The sequence below is a fragment of the Theropithecus gelada genome, chromosome 16, assembly GCF_003255815.1.
Source record: "Theropithecus gelada isolate Dixy chromosome 16, Tgel_1.0, whole genome shotgun sequence".
In the NCBI taxonomy this organism is placed as follows: domain Eukaryota; kingdom Metazoa; phylum Chordata; class Mammalia; order Primates; family Cercopithecidae; genus Theropithecus; species Theropithecus gelada.
The window spans coordinates 12,834,609-12,852,289 of record NC_037684.1 but is presented as its reverse complement, the minus strand read 5'-3'; the positions used below and the strand labels follow the sequence as shown (position 1 = coordinate 12,852,289).

Sequence of the window (17,681 nt, the reverse complement as noted above, 5' to 3'; positions counted from 1 at the left end):
CAGGGAAGGCAATCTCCTTCCCAGGTTCAACCCAAACGGATCCCTACTTTCCTCTTTTTGATACAATGGGACTCCACCTAAAATTTCATTTAGGGCGGGGAGTGGTGCCCTACACCTGCAATCCCAACACTTTGAGAGGCCAACACGGGAAGATTGCTTGAGGCCAGGAGTTTGAGACCAGCCTGGGCAACAGAGCGAGACCCTGTCTCTACAGACAAATAAACAAATTTTCATTTAAAGAAGGGGTTATATAGCCTAACGGTTTTAAAGCTTTCTTAACCATTACATTCTATAACCTATAACCAACCTCCTCATTTTATAGTTGGAGCTCAGGGAAGTTATGGCCCAAGATGGAACAGCAAGTCTGTGGCAGACGAGGTCCAGGAACTCGCTCTCCTGATGCCTCAGTTGAGAACACGTTCTACTTCGCCACCTGGTCTCCCAGCTACCCAAGGGCATATGAACAACCAGGGAATTATTTTGGGGGATACCAGCAAAGAGGTGGGTGATAGCATCTTCGGCAAGGATCTGTCCTTAAGCCAAAGCTGCTCCCCAGTTCCAAAAAGTCTGTGGTGTTCTGCTGAACGCTAAGATTAGATTTTACATGCGAGATCACTTCAAAGTCCGAATTTGAATTATTCTACTTTATTATACAGCAAGTCTTCTGTGAAAGCTTATTTCATCCACTCTCTCTTGGAAGGAGATTATAGTCATGCTCTGTTGCTTTAAGCACATACCATTTCCCCAGTGATTAGGTAACTGAATCCACCGCATTTATTGGGCTTGGTTCCTGCCAGCCCCAGGAAGATGGGGAAAAAATGCAAATGCCAACGTTTCCCAAAGTTAAAAGTACACGAAACACACACTCTTTATCAGGCCTTGCTTCTCCTCTTTGATCAGCCGTCAGAAACTATCTTCCCCAGGCAGTCAGGACTGGACAGTGTCAGCACACACTCCCTGCCAATGACAGGTGGTAATAGAGAGGGTGCGAGCCCCAGCCTCGGCAGGCGGCCCTGCCTCTGATAATGGCCACAGCATTGAGGTGATAACCGTTCGTAAACACTCCGACAGCCGGTGACTCCATATATCAGCAAAGAGGACCAGATAATCCTGAACTCTCCTGGCCAGACAAAGGCCCTTGGCCAGCCTACTGCGATTTATATGTGTGGCAAGGGTCACTACTGGCTCCTGAATTTCATCAGCCAAGTTTGGCTTTGATTTATCTCGTACCTCATTGTAGGGAAGATTCCTGGCACTGCAAGAATGGGCAGCATCTATAAGGGCGTCTCCCCAAGAAGAGGCCCACCTTGGGAGTGGGTTGCTTGGGATCAGCTTGTCAGGTAGGACTTGCGAATGGGGAGCTCCCTATGCCACCTCTCTCCACCAAGTAGGGTCAGGCTGTAGCTCTGGTAAGCTAGGCTCTGGAAATTGGGGGTGTGGGGCTGGGTGTCAGATGATTCTCCCAAGGCCTGAATTGTGCTAGAACTGTGCACTGGTAGTGCCAATCTCAGAGCCAACACTCGACCACCCTTGGCAACAACTCCCAGGTGCCTAGCTCCCCAGGGACACACAGGGCTGCTGACATCCACTAAGCTTCTGATTCTGCTGCCTACTCACTGCATGATGCGCGGCCAGTCCTTGTAGCTCCTTTTCCATCTCTAAACTAGAATGAATAACCCTTTGCCTGTCTCACGGGAGTGAAGAGATTAAGCAAAGTCCCCAGTTCCAGCACTTCCCCCACTAGACCTTATTTGACAAGATCTAGTGCTACAGTGCTACAGCATCATCATTTTTCTGAAGGGTCTGCATGCGACACGGGGACTTAATCATAACAAGAAAATGTGGCCCTCCTCCTCCCTGTTCGCTCAGCCTTTTTTTTTTTTTTTTTTTTTTTTTTTTTGGGACAGTCTTACTCTGTCGCCCAGGCTGGAGTGCAGCAGTGTGATCTCAGCTCACTGCAACCTCTGCCACCCGGGTCCAGACAATTCTCGTGTCTCAGCCTCCCGAGTAGCTAGGACTATAAGCACGTACCACCACGCCTGGCTAATTTTTGTGTTTTCAGTAGAGATGGGATTTCACCATGTTGGCCAGGCTGGTCTTGAACTTCTGACCTCAAACGATGTACCTGTTGTGGCCTCCCAAAATCCCCTGCTGGGATTCCAGGTGTGAGCCACTGCACCTGGCTGCTATACACTCAGCTTTCTTATGTTTCAGAGCCTGGAAAATTGGGAAGAGAATGACCATTTGTTTTCTCACTTAATAAGAGTAGGAGGTCTATCTCTAGAAAGGAGCTCAGTTAATGTTTGCATATACTGTGTTCAGAGGTCAAGGCAGGGTAGCTGACAGCAGGACCAAGAGGAATATCAAAAGCCAAAGCAGGAAGAAAACAAACAAAAGAAATTGGGCTAGGCATGGTGGCTCATGCCTGTAATCCCAGCACTTTGAGAGGCCGAGGTGAGCAGATCACCGAGGCCAAGAGCTCGAGACCAGCCTGGACAACACGGTGAAATGCTATCTTGACTAAAAATACAAAAATTGGCTGGGCATGGTGGCGTGCACCTGCAATCCCAGATACTTGGGAGGCTGAGGCAGGAGAATAATTTGAACCTGGGAGGCAGAGGTTGCAGTGTACTGAGACTGAGTCACTGCACTCCAGCCTGGGTGACAGAGTGAGACTCAGTCAGTCAATCAGTCAATCAATCAATGTTATAGCAAGAAAGGTTAGGGTAAGAGGGTGGGCCCAGTCCATAAGAGATGGTAAAGGCCAGAGGGGTATGTAATATTTTAAGGGATAAAGTAACAGTACACAGGAGAAAAGAATTACGAGCTAGTGTCATAGTGGAGGATGGAAACAGGCCTGGACTTCAGAAAAGACTAACGCATGTGAGCTGTATGATTCCAGGCATGTGTCTCTGATTCCTCATCCATAAAACCGGAAAAACAATACAACCACATAGGACGGTTGTGAGGACTGCAGTAGATAAATGTAAAAGACCTGACACACAGTGAGTGTTCTGTACGTCATAGGTGTGTTCACGTACATGTTCTTAATGACAAATATGTGCGCCTTTATACCACTTGAGGCATCATCATAAATTTTGACTATCACAATGATCCTGAGAGGTCACAGAGGTACTATTCCCCATTTATGGTGGTGAAATTGGAAGCTCTGAGAAGTTAAGTGACATGTTCAGAGTCTCTGAGCAACAGATCTGGAACAAGGGTTTCTAATTCTTCACTTGGAGCTCATTCTATCAGCTCACACATTGTTTCCCTCAGCAGCACCTGCAGTGGAGAACTGGTTTTTTTTTTTTTTTTTTTTTTGAGACAGGGTCTCACTCTTCAGCCCAGACTGAAGTGCAGTGGCGCAATCACAGCTCACTGCAGCCACAACCTCCTGGTTGAAGTGATCCTACCACCTCAGCCTCCTGAGTAGCTGGGACTACAGGTGCGCACCACCATGCCCAGCTAATTTTTTGTCAGGATGGGGTTTCATCACGTTGCCCAGGCTGGTCTCAAACTCCTGTGCTCAAGTGATCCACCCACCTTGGCCTCCCAAAGTGCTGGGATTACAGGCATGAGCCACTGTGCCTGGTCAAGAACCGTTATATGTGTAAACCACTTCTATCTTTCCTACCATTTTGAGAACTCCTGTCACCTTCAACCAATGGTATTTAAAAATCCTTCCCACTGCTTGGAGTTTGGTGGTGATGACGATGAGTCACCCTGTATACGGGATGGCACATGGGAGGAAAAAAAACTGATAGTAGGTCTATTCTCTCTTAGCATGGGCACAGCTAGGAAGTCGAGGAGAGAAGATGGGAGACACCAGAAGTGTTCACAAAGAAGCACCTGATCATTTCTGCCATCCTAAGACGTCATACAGAGGATGCCATCGGTGGCCCTGCTTATCCTGCCAGAAGGAGTCCCATCAGAGGCTCTGTCAAACCCGCTGTCTCTTTCCCTTCCACCCCTCGCAGCCTCTTTGCTGAGGACGGCAAAGGTGCTCCTGGAATCTGCCTGTCCCAGGGTGATGGCAAGGCTGCAGGTGTGTCTCAGCAGGCACTGGGGTGAAGAGGCCAAGCCCTTGGAGGGTGAGGTCATCTCTGGGCTCTTAGGAAACTGCACATCTTGTCCACATTGACAGCACAGCTATCATTCATCTGACCAGCCCAGGGATACCCCATCAGATGAGCTGGCCCTTTGAGTCCCATTACAGGGGAAAGTGTCAGTTTCAAGCGAGGAGAAGATGCTCACTTAGTACAGGCTGTTTGCAAAGGACAAAATACACACGCTTGGCAACAGAGATCTTTTGTTGAAGCAGTGCTCTGCTATTTACAAAGCCCTCTCACATTTGTTATTTCAGTTAACTCGCACATACCTCAAATATTGGTTAGTGTCCACTATGATATGTGTCAAGCACTGTACAAGGTTCAGAGTAAGCTTAAAAAAAAAAAAAAAAGAAAGAGGAGCTTATGTGACTTCACCAAACTATGGGAAGCAGCAATGATAACCATTGTATAGATTTCCATCTTACTGAGTTTCAGACACATGAGGCACCTGGTTCTAAGTGCAACTGTCTTCGCAGGCTATCTCCTGGGGATCTTTGCCTTCAGGGCTGCCTCCTGCCCTAAATACCATTTTCTAAGAATGAGTTCAAGTCTTACCTGCTCAACTACTGAAGGTATAAAGACTACTCTTGCTCAAACTCTACAGGCATGAAAGGTGCTCTATCTTTCCAGGTGAAGTTGATGAAAGCTAAGCACTTACTCAAAAAATGTGTGCTTGCAGACACAAAATTATGCAAGCAATTTTGGGGCATCTATGGATGCCTCTGAAACCCACCTGTGGACCCCAGGTTAATTAGATCATTCCTGTGGCCTTATTTCCGTACTGCCTTGCACTGTTCACATAAACTGCTTTTCTAACTAGTTTAAAAGCCCCCGAGGGCATGGATTCCTCCATAATGAAAATAGGCACAGAACTTTGTACATCATGCTTGCTCAAAACAGGTTCGTTTACTGACTGATGATGAAATTTGACAGTCACTTTAGAGTCAACACCCTTTGGGTGGGGTACCAGAGCCTGAATATCTAGGGTCAGAGTAGGCAGAAAGTGGAGTTAAAATTAAGAGAGAGGAAGGAAGAAGAAGATAAGTGAGCAGAAAACAATGTCACGATTTTACTGCCTTCTGTGCACTTATTTTAGATTTGGAGATCCTGGAAATTGGAAAAAACAAAACAATCTGTCTAGGACGGCAGAGAGAGAGCTGGTCTCATCCAGGTGAGCGTCCCGAATCCTGCTTCCCAGCTTGGCATCCTGTGTTATACTCTTTCCCCAGAGGAGAAATGGGTCAGGTTCTTGGATTTCACAAACCCATTAAAGGCATGCTGTGACAGCTGGGAAGCTGGTAGCTCCCGGGGAGGCTGGGGGAATATGTGCTTTGCCTTTGTATACCATTGTTAAAGGGGCAAGGGAAGCCTAGGGACTGCAGGTGGAGGGGGACAGGTAGGATGCTCCTCTAAGCTGATAGCGTCTAATCACACTCTAGCTATTTAAGAGGCTGTGGCACAGCCTCCGCTTTGCATTAATGAGGTTCTGCCCAGGTCTGGACTTTGCTGAGAGCCTGTTGATCAGATTTCTAACCACCAGGGAGGCCAGATACCAAAAGCAAAACCGGCATTAAGCAGTGCTTTGCAAGATGTAAGCCCTCCTGGGTGAGAGGCTGTGATGATGACGTCTACAATAACTAAGAAATGATCCCAGGCATGATAAGGGGAACCGGTGTAGAGGGGAGCCTCCTTGGCAAGCTTACCAAACTGCTCACCAAACTGAGCTTAAGACTGCGGCTGCGGGGAGCACCCCTTTCTCTACACTACAAGCTGGTTCCTATAATGCACAGGCTGAGGACATTAGCTCTTCTTGGTGCAATGGTCAATTTCATATGTTAACTTGACTGGGCTAAGGGATGCCCAGATAGCCAGTAAGGCTTATTTCTGGGTGTGTCTGGGAGGGTGTTTCTGGAAGAGATTAGCATTCGAGTTGGTAGACTGAGGAAAGAAGATTGCCCTCACCATTGTGGGTAGGCATCATTCAACTGGGGGCCTAAATATATTAAAAAGGTGGAGGAAAGGCAAATTTTTTCTGTCAGAGTTAGGACACTCACTCCTGCCCTTGGACGTTGGTACTCCTGGTTCTCAGGCCTCTGAACTTGGACCAGGACTTACGCCATCAGCTCCCCTGGTTATACACCACCAGCTTTCTTGGTTCTTCACCTTCAGACAGCAGACAGTGGGACTGCTTGACCTCCATTTCCAATTCCCAAAATAAATCTTCTTATATCTATGCATCTCTGTAGGTATCTCTTTTATTAGTCATTTCCTTGGAGAACCCTGACTCATATAATTAGCCATCAGATGTGTCCACAGGTATATTATATATACCACAGCTATATTATATATTATACCTGTGGACACATCTGATGGCCAATTATATGAGTCAGGGTTCTCCCACAGTGAGATAGATATAGATATATATCAGATATTATATTATATTATATGTGTATCATATGGCATGGTCCTGAGCCAGGGAGGAGGAGTTCAACAGCAATTGGACTAAGAATTTATTTGCAATCTAACATAGTTTGACAAGGAGGCCATTTTCACAATTGCAATGTATGATTATAATACACGCTTTAAATATTAGAACATAGATTATAAATCAAGACATTTAGGTCATAACTGGAACTCTCTCATTAATTTTTCTGGTTACTCTGGGCAAGTCACTAATCCCTCTGGGTGTAATATGTATATATATATGTGTGTGTTTGTATATGTGTATATAAATATATATATGTGTGTGTATACATGTGCATATATGTGTATATATACATATATATAAAATACACACATACATGTATGTAATATGTCATATGCGTTATGTCATGACTAACAGATTAGTTCACTGTGGGAAGGCAGGTAGGGTGAGAGGATATGAGGACCCCATCTGTCCCTTTCAATCCTTTAGATTGGTTCCCAAGATAATAGCCCTCCCATATCCATAGGTAGAGCAAAGGGGCCTGAACTCCAGCAATCTTTTATGACTCCGATTATCTAATGTTCACCAAACTTGTGACAACCAGTGAACCATGTTTGTCCCATATGCATCCACTTGGCTGTGGGGTTTGGGTTTTGGGCATTAGGTTATTCTTAAAGGATACCACTCATGTTTAGAAGTGAACTGAGCGGAGAAAGGAAAGGTACCAATACAGCAAAGAAATGCCTTCGCCAATGTTGAAAAGCCAGGAGACGCTGACGTGCCAGGTGTAGTGACAGCACGCACATCTGTTCTCACAGGCCCTCAAGGACTCCAGTGAGAAGGAGCTATTCCTTAGTCAGAAGTCTATGAGCAGACTGCCAGGTGTGGCCAACATGGTCCTGAGCCAGGGAAGAGGGGTTCAACAGCAATGGAACTAAGAATTTCTTTGCAATCTAACATAGTTATTTTGGCAAGGAGGCCATTTTCACAACTGCAATGTATGCAGTTGCATAATGCACACTTTAAAGCTTAGAACATAGATTACGTCTAGGTCACAACTGGAACGCTCCCATTAACTTTTCTGGTTACTCTGGGCAAGTCATTACTCCCTCTGGGTCTTTTAAAAAAAATTTTTATTCTTTTTCTCTCTCAGCAGAATCATCCCTCTAGGTCTTAATTTACCCATTTATGACACAGAAAATAAATAAATGATGCCCATCTAAGGGGTTCACATTGGCACTAATAGTTTCAATGTCATTAATAATAATATACTTCCAGAAAATGGTGTCTGATATTTGAGGTATCCTAGGGTAAAAGCTACCAATTTCGTTTTCTACAAACCAGATAACGATCAGCAGTTATACCATAAGAGTCTTGTTTTTACCCAATTAAAGGCATATGTTGAGCAGAAGACCTGGGTTCAAATGCCAGCTCTTGCTACTTTCTCACTGCATGACCTTGGGAGAGTCACTTCCCCTCTTTGAACCTTGCTTTCCTCATCCACTGCAATGGGTAGAATGGTGCTCCACCCCACCCGACCTCCCAAAAGATATGTCCAGCAGGAGCCTCAGAATGTGGCCTTATTTGGAAATGGGTCCTTGCAGATGTAACTAAGGATCTCAAGTTGAGATCATCCTGGATTTAGGGTGGGTCCTAAATCCAATGACTGGTGTCCTTAAAAGAGAAAAGAGGGGATCAGAGACACAGAAGGAAGAAGCCCATGTGAAGACAAAGACAGGTGTGAGTTATCCTGCCTAAGCCAAGGAATGCTAGGAGCGGTGAGGAGCCAGAAGAGGCAAGGAAGGACAGCATGGCGCTGTTCGCACCCTGATTTCAGAATGCTGGCCTCCAGAAATACAAGAAAATGCATCTGTTGTTTTAAGTCACCAAGTTTATGGTAATTCCTTAAAGCAGCCTAGGAAAATAATAAACCTATAAAACAGGGAAACAAATGTTTGGCTTCCAGGGCTGCTGTGAGCATCAGATCAGATAGTATTAGGAAAGACTGTATTAAACAAAAGTTGGTCAGGCACTGTGGCTCACGCCTGTAATTCCAGCACTTTGGGAGGCCGAGGTAGGTGGATAACCTGAGGTCAGTAGTTTGAGACCAGTCTGACCAATACGGTGAAACCTCATCTCTACTAAAAAATACAAAAATTAGCCGGGTGTGCTGGTGTGCATCTGTAGTCCCAGCTACTTGGGAAGCTGAGAAAGGAGATTTATTGAACCCAGGGGACAGAGGTTGCAGTGAGCCGAGGCTGTGCCATTGCACTCCAGGCTGGCTGACAAAGTTGAGACTCTGCCTCAAAAAAAAAAAAAGAAAAGAAAAGAAAAGAAAAGTTATGGGAGGCCACTGTTTTGAACTGAGCTTCTGCACTAGGCCCCACAGACCAGACCAAAATGAAATGGAATCACCCATATGCTAAATGTCACATAATCAAACGGAAACTTCAAGGAAGCAGACAGATCCCAAAACAGACCAGCTATTCCAGAAAATAGGAGATTTCAGTCTAACTGAGTCAGGGTAGACTTTAATCCTTTACAAAAAAATAACCTGGCCAGGCACGGTGGCTCACGTCTGTAATCCCAGCACTTTGGGAGGCTGAGGTGGGTGGATCACCTGAAGTCAGGAGTTTGAGACCAGCCTGGCCAACATGGTGAAACCCCGTCTCTACTAAAAATACAAAAATAGCCGGGCATGGTGGCGCATGCCTGTAATTCTAGCTACTCAGGAGGCTGAGGCAGGAGAATCGCTTGAACTTGGTGGGCAGAGGTTGCAATGAGATCCGCGGCACTGCATTCCAGCCTGGGCAATAAAGAGAGAGTCCGTCTCAAAAAAAAAAAAAAAAGAAAAAAAGAAAAGAAAACCTTGAAGTAACCTGATGTTAACCAACGAGCTTTTTTTTTGTTTCCTTGGTCTCACCTTATAAAACCCACTGTTGTCCCATTGCCCAGTGGGAGTTCTCATTCTATTTTGTAGAATGGAGGCTGCACAGATTCATGAATCACTAATAAAAGCCAATTCGATCTATAATGAAGTTTGTTATAATTTTGTCTTTTGACAAGTGCTTTGTAAGCTATACAGGCCCATTCAAAATCAGAGGATTACTCCAGGGCTCTGTAAGCAGCTCTTCTTAGGGGCAGTGGGATTCTTTGAAAGGCTAAGAGAGTGACTGAGGGAACACTGGGCCAGAGGCAAGCAGCCAGAGGAGCAATACTGGAGCCTGGGCAACGCCACTGGTAAGGCTGACTGGTTATGCGTCAATTACATAGCAAAGGCCTTTGGTGGGGAGTGAAAGCATATGGTGAATATGTGCACCCCACTTTCTCTGAGGATGCCTGCAGGGGGCACAGAAGAGTAGGTGAAGCAACCTCTTAGCTCTGATCTCCCCACATCTGAGGGTGGGGATAGAACTTTTTAGCTCCCTAAATTCTTCAATAAACAAGCAGAATTATACTCAACATGGGTAAGAATGGAATGAGATTGACTGTTTTGGGCAGGAACATCACTAGTATAAGCTATCTGAAGGGCAATTTGGCAATAAGTATTAAGAATCAAGGCCAGACGCGGTGGCTCACACCTGTAATCCCAGCACTTTGGGAAGCTGAGGCAGGCGGATCACTTGAAGCTGGAAGTTCAAAATCAGCCTGGCCAACAGAGCAGAACTCTACTAAAAATACAAAAATTAGCCGGGCGTGGTGGTGTATGCCTGTAATCCCAGCTACTCAGGAGGATGAGGCAGGAGAATCACTTGAACCTAGGAGGTGGAAGTTGCAGTCTGCCGAGATGGCGGCACTGCACTCCAGCCTGGGTGATGGAGGGAGACACTGTATCCAAAAAAAAAAAAAGTTAAAAACGTGCCCAACTACTACTGACCTAGGCAGGGATGCCACTTCCAGAAATCTAGCTGAAATAAATAAACTGTCATGCATAAATACACTCATTGCCATTTTAACACAGCCCCATAATACGGTACTTGTTAAGAAAATTAGACTTCATTCTTGCAGTAGAATATTAGGTAGTCATAAACATGATGTTTATAATTAGAAATTCTTTAAGATACAATGTTAAATTAAAAAAAGACAAAAGTATACAGTTATTATTATTGAACCATGTAAAAGAAACATGGAAAAACATTCTAAATGATTCACCACAAAATGCTAACCACGCTGTCTCTGGGTAGTCAGGCTACAGGGGATTCTTCTGTTACTTTATACTTTTCCATATGTTTCCTACTTTTTTTTTTTTTTGAGATGGAGTCTCACTCTGTTGCCCAGGCTGGAGTGCAGTGGCGTTCTCTCAGCTCACTGTAACCTCTGCCCCCCGGGCTCAAGTGATTCTTGTGCCTTAGCCTCCCGAGGAGCTGGGATTACAGGCATGTGCCACCAGGCCCAGCTAATTTTTGTATTTTTAGTAGAGAGAGGTTTCAACATGTTGGCCAGGCTGATCTGGAACTCTTTTTTTTTGAGACGGAGTTTCGCTCTGTTGCCCAGGCTGGAGTGCGCTGGCGCGATCTCGGCTCACTGCAAGCTCCGCCTCCCGGGTTGGCACCATTCTCCTGCCTCAGCCTCCCAAGTAGCTGGGACCACAGGCGCCCGCCACCACGCCTGGCTAAGTTTTTGCATTTTTAGTAGAGATGCGGTTTCACCGTGTTGGCCAGGATGGTCTCCATCTCCTGACCTCGTGATCCATCCGCCTCGGCCTCCCGAAGTGCTGGGATTACAGGCGTGAGCCACCGCGCCCGGCCTGGTCTGGAACTCTTGACCTCAAGTGATCCACCCGTCTCGGCCTCCCAAAGTTCTGGGATTACAGGCTTGAGCCACTGTGCCCAGATGTTTCCATTTTTTTTTTTTTTTTGTATTTTATTTATATTTTTAATTTTATCATTATTTATTATTAAAAAAATTTTTTTTTAGAGATGGGGTCTCACTCTGTCACTCAGGCTGGAGTGCAGTGGTGCAGTCATAGCTCACTGCAGCCTTGAACTCTTGGGCTCAAGCGATCCTCCCACCTCTCCCAAGTAGCTGGAACCACAGGCACCTGTTAATTTTTTTTTTTTTTTTTTGGGTGGATATGGAGTCTTGTTTGTTGCCCAGGCTGGGTCTCAAACTGTTGGCTTCAAGTGATGATCCCGCCTTGGCCTCCCGAAGTGCTGGGATTACAGGCATGAGCCACTGCATTTGGCCTACAGTTTTTGTAATCCATTTTTTAAGAGAAAAAAAAAGAAAAGAAAAAGGTGAGAAAGAAAACAGTGCCTCCTGGGAGAGGCACTCATGCTGGGACCAGGTGGTGGGCCCACAAGAACTGTGGAAACGGTGCAGCACACCAACATGGCACAAGTATACATATGTAACAAACCTGCACATTATGCACATGTACCCTAGAACTTAAAGTATAATAATAATTAAAAAAAGAAGTGTGGAAGGTGCCTGACCCCTGACCTTGCTGTGAGCCTCCTCTGTCAAGTCCTGTGCTCGGTCCTTACTCAGCCGGGGGCAGGTGAGCCTGCAGCTCCATGGCCCACGTCTGACTCTTCTCGCAGTGGCCATGGCTGGCTGCACGCAATGTTGACTCATCCCTGTGTGTACACATGGCATATTTATTTTTAATTCATATTAGGAATGTGCACCAACTTGTGTGTGAAAAATGGCAGAAACGATTCTGCCTCTGTACAAATTTCATAATCAGATCAGAAAGGGCTAGAAGAACAACTCTGGAAGGAGTTGATTGTAAAATCAAGTCCCTTTACCTGTCCTCTTTGTCTCCCCTCCCTACAACTAACCTCTGGATAAACAGGCCCGGCTTCCTAGGAGATACCTTTTCATGACTGTCAAGAAATGGCTGAGGCCCTCACACATCATGAGGTCATTGAGCAGGGCTGTGAGCCCAAGAGATCAGTCATCAGTGTAGGTCCCAGTAAGGGGAATGTTGACTGGCTGCACATTCAGAACAAACATGGAGGTGCTTCAGAGAACAAGGGAGCTTTCCACGTCAGGCTGAAACTGGCATTCCCAGACTGGACACCAGAGACCCTTTACTCTTCTGTTTTAAACTTGGCATGCTCATGATTTCTCCCCTTCCAAGTGGGAAGAGAAGAATCATTTTGTAGCTGGGCTGCAATGACAATGTTTCCTGTCTGGTTGTAGTGGCTCACGCCTGTAATCCCAGCACTTTGGGAGGCTGAGGCGGGTAGATCACCTGAGGTCAGGAGTTCGAGACCAGCCTGGCCAACATGGTGAAACCCCATCTCTACAAAAATACAAAAATCAACTGGGCGTGATGGCAGGTGCCTGTAATCCCAGCTACTTGGGAGGCTGAGGTAGGAGAATCGCTTGAACCCGGGAGGCGGAGGTTGCAGTGGGCCGAGATTGCGCCATTGCACTCCAGCCTGGGCCACAGAGTGAGACTCAGTCTCGGAAAAAAAAAAAAAAAAAAGAAAGACAATGTTTCCTGTAGGCTGCTCTGGCCTGCTTCTTTGGGTGGATAGAAAACATACACACAGCACTGTGATAGGATTCCTATAGCAGGGCTCGGAATACACTGCAAGACAAACTATCCTCGGAAACCTAACAATTCCTTCAATGGAAAAACAAGGAACTGAATCTCTCAAGACAGCAAGCATTCAAACTGAGTTTTCTAGGACAGTCCTCATTCCAAATAATTAAGTCTGTGGTCAGGTATCAGGAAAGGTAAGATAACTAACATTTGTCGGGTGTCCATTTTGCATCAGGCATAGCTAGTTACTTTATACACACTACTGCCTTTAAATCATCCCAATAACCTTATGAGGCAGATGTTACTGTTCCCATTTTTACAGTTCAAGAAACTATGCCAGAGAGAAGTCAAATTGTTGCTCAAGGTGACAAGGTCGAGGGTACAGTCAGGATTCGGATCCTAGGTTCATCTGGCTCCAAAGCCTGTCATTTCTCCACTAAAACTACCGTGCTGAATTTTTCTTCTGAAACTATGGCTGCAGTGCCAGTGAGGGGGTTTTCAGCTCAGTCTTTCTATTCCAGAATTTTTAAGTGGTTCTTGCAGTTGGGTGGTAGGGGGTGGAGGGAGCAACGCAGCTAAATCCTGTGATTTCTGTGCTCCACAAATAAGCCAAACACGAGGCTCTCAACTGAGAACTTTGAAGTCTGAAACCTGGGGCCAAGACGTCTTCTGTTTTTATTAATCAAAGAAGATGTTTCAAAACCCAGATTTATCATGACTGGATTTCAGATGTGAAACCCAATATACACACAGACAGGAGTGGCTTGTCCTCTTGGATTATTTCTGATCTTTTACTCTCCTCTGAGGATCTGCGTTTCCTCAGAGTGTGAACTGTCTGCCTCCCCAGCTGGCGGAGGTGTCTGGAGGCGCAGCTTGCAGGCCTGGGCCCCTGCTGGCCTTGGGAATTTCAAAGAGCAGGGAGGGATGGGTGGGCACGCTGGCTCCGATCTGGAGCCAGCGGCTATTTGTTCCTCTAAGGCCCTAGAACAGTAGCTGTGGGGAAAGGAAAGGAGGAGTCCACCTGCCCTGAAAGGGAGGGTCCTGGATGTGCCTGCTGGTACTGGAGTTGACTAGTTTGATGCCTGACCCATTTTTAGCTTTGTTATTTTGGTAGTCTCCTAACCATGTGGGCTTTAAAATGGTGTTCCCAGCTTGGGCAATAAACGTGTATTTGGAGTGTGTGGTCAACCTTCCACCTCTCTCGACCACCTAAACCCAACAGCTCACTCCAAAGGACAAACCTGTACCAGCTTTTCAGGTGCAGGGGCCTTGGGATGAAGATCTGGGCCTGGCCTGCCATTCTGACTGGGGGCAAAGTATATTACAGAATCCCGACTTTCCCTGCCCTTACACTGAAGCTGTTCAACAAAGACTCGGCCTGAGAAGAGCAGGCTAAGCAGCAGCACTGTTTTGGACAATGGAGGGGTCACTCGCTGGAGTGGCTGGGGATGGTCTCCATCAGGCCTTGAGGCTTCAGGTGGGCAGAGGACCTTGCATAAAGGGCTGATGGGCTGAGCATGGGTGTGAAGCCTGGATGTTCCCCACTCAAGGGCGGTGGAAGAGTCCACTGGAACAGGAAGTCTCTCATGAATATCTCACATATTTTCACAGAATAAGTGCATATTTTCTCATAATTCTTTCTTTCCTTTTGCTTGTGGGATCACAGCAATTTTTACCACAGGCAGGACACATGCTGTCAACTCCATTTCATAGATAAGGAAGCCGAGGCTCAGGGTAGTTCAGTGACTTGCCTCAGTCACGTTAGTTTCTCACCGTCCAGGGTGGTTGTGCGACCCTCTGTGAAGGTCTCAGTGAACAAACTGGCACGCTGCAGAAGCATCATGGCTGCCAGAGGTGGGTGTGGAAGTGGAACCAGTGGGGTGGCCTGGTGAGTGACCTTGCTACAATCTGGCCAGTGCTTGCTCAGGGCCCTCATCTCACAGGGACTCCTCTGACTTTCAGCCTCAGGTCCTGGTCTTGCAGCCTTTGGGGGTGGGGGTAGAGCTCAGCTTGGTATCACTAGAATTTATCACACAAGGTGTGTTCGGAGCCTGTTCCACACCTGAAACGGGGCTGCCTGGGAACTGTCATTTCCTGCCTTGACATGTCAGAGTATTTGTTCAGCTTTGGCCAGCCTTGGCTGGTCCCCCTGACTCAGCAGCCCAGGCGTGGAAACCAGGGAGAAAGGAGGCAAAAGTTGAGAAGCTGCAGGAACACATAGGGTGAGCAACGAGGCGTAGTTGTCTTAACAATGATAATAATCCCTCATGCCGCACACTGCTCTACCCTTCACAAGGTGCTTTCGCAGCCATTTGCTCTCTTAATCCTCACAACACCCCTAGAGAGGAAGATAAGGCAACGATTACTATTCCCCATTTCACAGTTGAGGAAATCAGGGCAGGGAAGTGCAGCAGGGCAGAACTTAGACTGGAGAACCCAATTTTGCGCTCAATACTTTTGCTGTTCAAAGTGTGCGCCACCCACCAGCAGCAGCGGCATCACCTAGAAGCCTGTGAGAAAGGTGGCTGCTCAGGCCCCTCCCCAGACCTCCTGTGTCACCAGCTGCATTTTAATAAGACCCTCAGGGGATCTGTGTGCACGGAAGCTGCAGAATCACTGCTCACACCCTACTTCCCTCCCCGTGACCTGTCCCCAAAAGCATTTTTTGACTGTTGGTCCCCTTAGACTATATCTGGTTCTATTTCTTCTTTTAATGGAGACCCAGGGATGGGAGGGGACAGGACGTGGCCTGTGACAGAAGCAGGAGCAGACAGAACCTTGGTCTTGCACATCGGTCTTGGGCCCATTACATCCGGCTTGTTTATCCAGCAGACATTCAACTGGTGTCTCCCTTTCCTCTCCTCCCTCTCCCCACCCCATGAGGTCAATCCTCAAATTGCCTTCAGCCGCCAGTCCCTTGGCCTCTCCCTGCAGTTCCAGTCTTGTGTTAGGCATTAACATGAGTTCCAGGGACGGGGGGTTAACACTCCATTAAAGCAAACAAGAGAAATTCATACCTCCCGCTAGCAGCCTAGGAGCCTAGCGGGAGTGCTGCGGCACCAGGCCTTCTCTGCACAGCTGCAGAGGGCAAGCAAGGCTTGGGTCTGTCTCTGCCCTTTCCTCTTACAGGCCTTACTGCCTACAGGAGAGGGGTGGGGAGTCCAGGCTTGCCTGCAGAGAAGGCTCTGCTTAGGCCTTGTCAAAAGCCCACTTCGTTAGAAAGTGTGAAAAGTGCCCAAATCGCTGTGTTAATCTGGTTACGATTTCCCCTCAACTCACAGTCTCATTGTGTGCCAAGCGTGGCACCTACGGGTAAAGAGATTCTGAGGCTGCGGCTGGAGCCTCGAGCGAGCGTGGGGTCAGGATCACCCCTCCTTCCCTCCACTTCTACTCCACCGAGGCCAATCAGGATGTTATTCATTTCCCTAGCTGAGAAGTAAGTTCGAAAAGGCCAGTAGAGCCTCCTCTCACCCCTTCCTTGTGCAAGAAATGCCAATCCCTCCCTTGAGGGGGAAGCAACTTATTTTGTTTCTGCTATACTCAGGCAAGGAGCAGATTTATAGTCAGCCCAGGGTGTGTTTGTGTGTGCAAAGACACCTATCTTTTTATCTTTGGGCCTAAGGTACATACTGGATTAGAAGATTTGATTCATCCATAAGGAGGGAAAAAATAAAAAAGCCAAAGCACCAAGGGGCTCCCAGGAGGGGCCCAGAGACCTCTTGTTACTGCGTCAGATGGACATGGACCTGTCATCTAACTCTGAATTAGGGCTAACAGCTGAACGAAGGAATTAATTTCTCACTGTTTCATTTTAGTTTTAGAAATGCCTTTAGGGTTGAAAAACTACTAGAATTGTTTTCTTATATCCCTCAGATTGGGGAAAAAATAGGTAAAGAAGTAAAAGCAGTGTTTGTTGTAGAAATACCTATCAAAAAGCTCAAAGAGCTGGCAAAAGTCAGTAGTCCTTTCCAGGCCTCCCTCTGAACGGAAGAGGCCTAGAGATGAGCTGTATGTCCTCTGATGCGGGAGGTGGCTCTCCAGTTCTGAAGATCTGAAATGGGTGCTGGAGGATGAACCAGCCCTTCTCCTTCCACCCCTGCCCTCGGAGCTACCCTCGAGCAGCAGTTGCTTGTACCTTTTCACCTAGCTGCAATCTCTTCTCTTCATTTAGCACCTCCTTACATCTTCCTGGTTAAGCCATTCCGAGATGGGGAAGGGGGAGAGATGAGGTGGTTATAAGGCCATTGAGCTCTGTCAGCAGAAAGAGCACTCAATCGAGAGTGGGAAACTAGTGTTCGATCTAGCTCTAGTATGTCCTAACCACGTGACCTTGTGCAAAGCACTTAACCTCCCAGAACTTCAGCTTCCATTGTATAAGAGGAATAATACTGCTAGTTATTATTGCTAATTTTAAGTTTCAAAATTGTGCTAAGAGTCAAATGATAGGCTATATGACAGATCATTCAAGAATCGAACGTGGAATCTGAATGTCAAGTACTGATTTTACTCCCAGAAGCCAGCTGGCCTTCAGTTGGTGCTTTCACCACTTTACACCAGGTACTTTGAGATGTAAGAATAATTCCCATGCTATTTGGCTTCTTCAGGAAGGGAAACAATAGTTCAGGATGCAGCTAAACTGGAAATGGGA

General features: G+C 46.7%; 2 protein-coding genes across 7 annotated transcripts in view; one reads left to right on the top strand and one right to left on the bottom strand.

Annotated features, from left to right (window-relative positions):
- BCAS3 (BCAS3, microtubule associated cell migration factor) overlaps window positions 1–17,681 on the bottom strand; it is a 707,187-nt gene that overhangs the window by 26,141 nt on the left and 663,365 nt on the right. The window lies entirely within an intron of this gene.
- Window positions 329–6,347, top strand: LOC112609088. The gene is made up of 3 exons (XM_025361467.1): window positions 329–501; window positions 5,209–5,283; window positions 6,158–6,347. Exons 1-3 carry the CDS (start codon window positions 351–353, stop codon window positions 6,328–6,330), a joined length of 399 nt encoding a protein of 132 aa, XP_025217252.1. The 5' UTR covers window positions 329–350; the 3' UTR covers window positions 6,331–6,347.

What these genes read in the sequence shown, in the direction of transcription:
- LOC112609088 (XM_025361467.1), top strand. Translation starts at nt 351, where the DNA reads ATGGAACAGCAAGTCTGTGGCAGACGAGGTCCAGGAACTCGCTCTCCT. An exon ending in TGGGGGATACCAGCAAAGAG is followed by an intron (nt 502 to 5,208) that starts GTGGGTGATAGC and finishes CACTTATTTTAG; the next exon opens with ATTTGGAGATCCTGGAAATT. An exon ending in AGAGAGCTGGTCTCATCCAG is followed by an intron (nt 5,284 to 6,157) that starts GTGAGCGTCCCG and finishes TGTCAGAGTTAG; the next exon opens with GACACTCACTCCTGCCCTTG.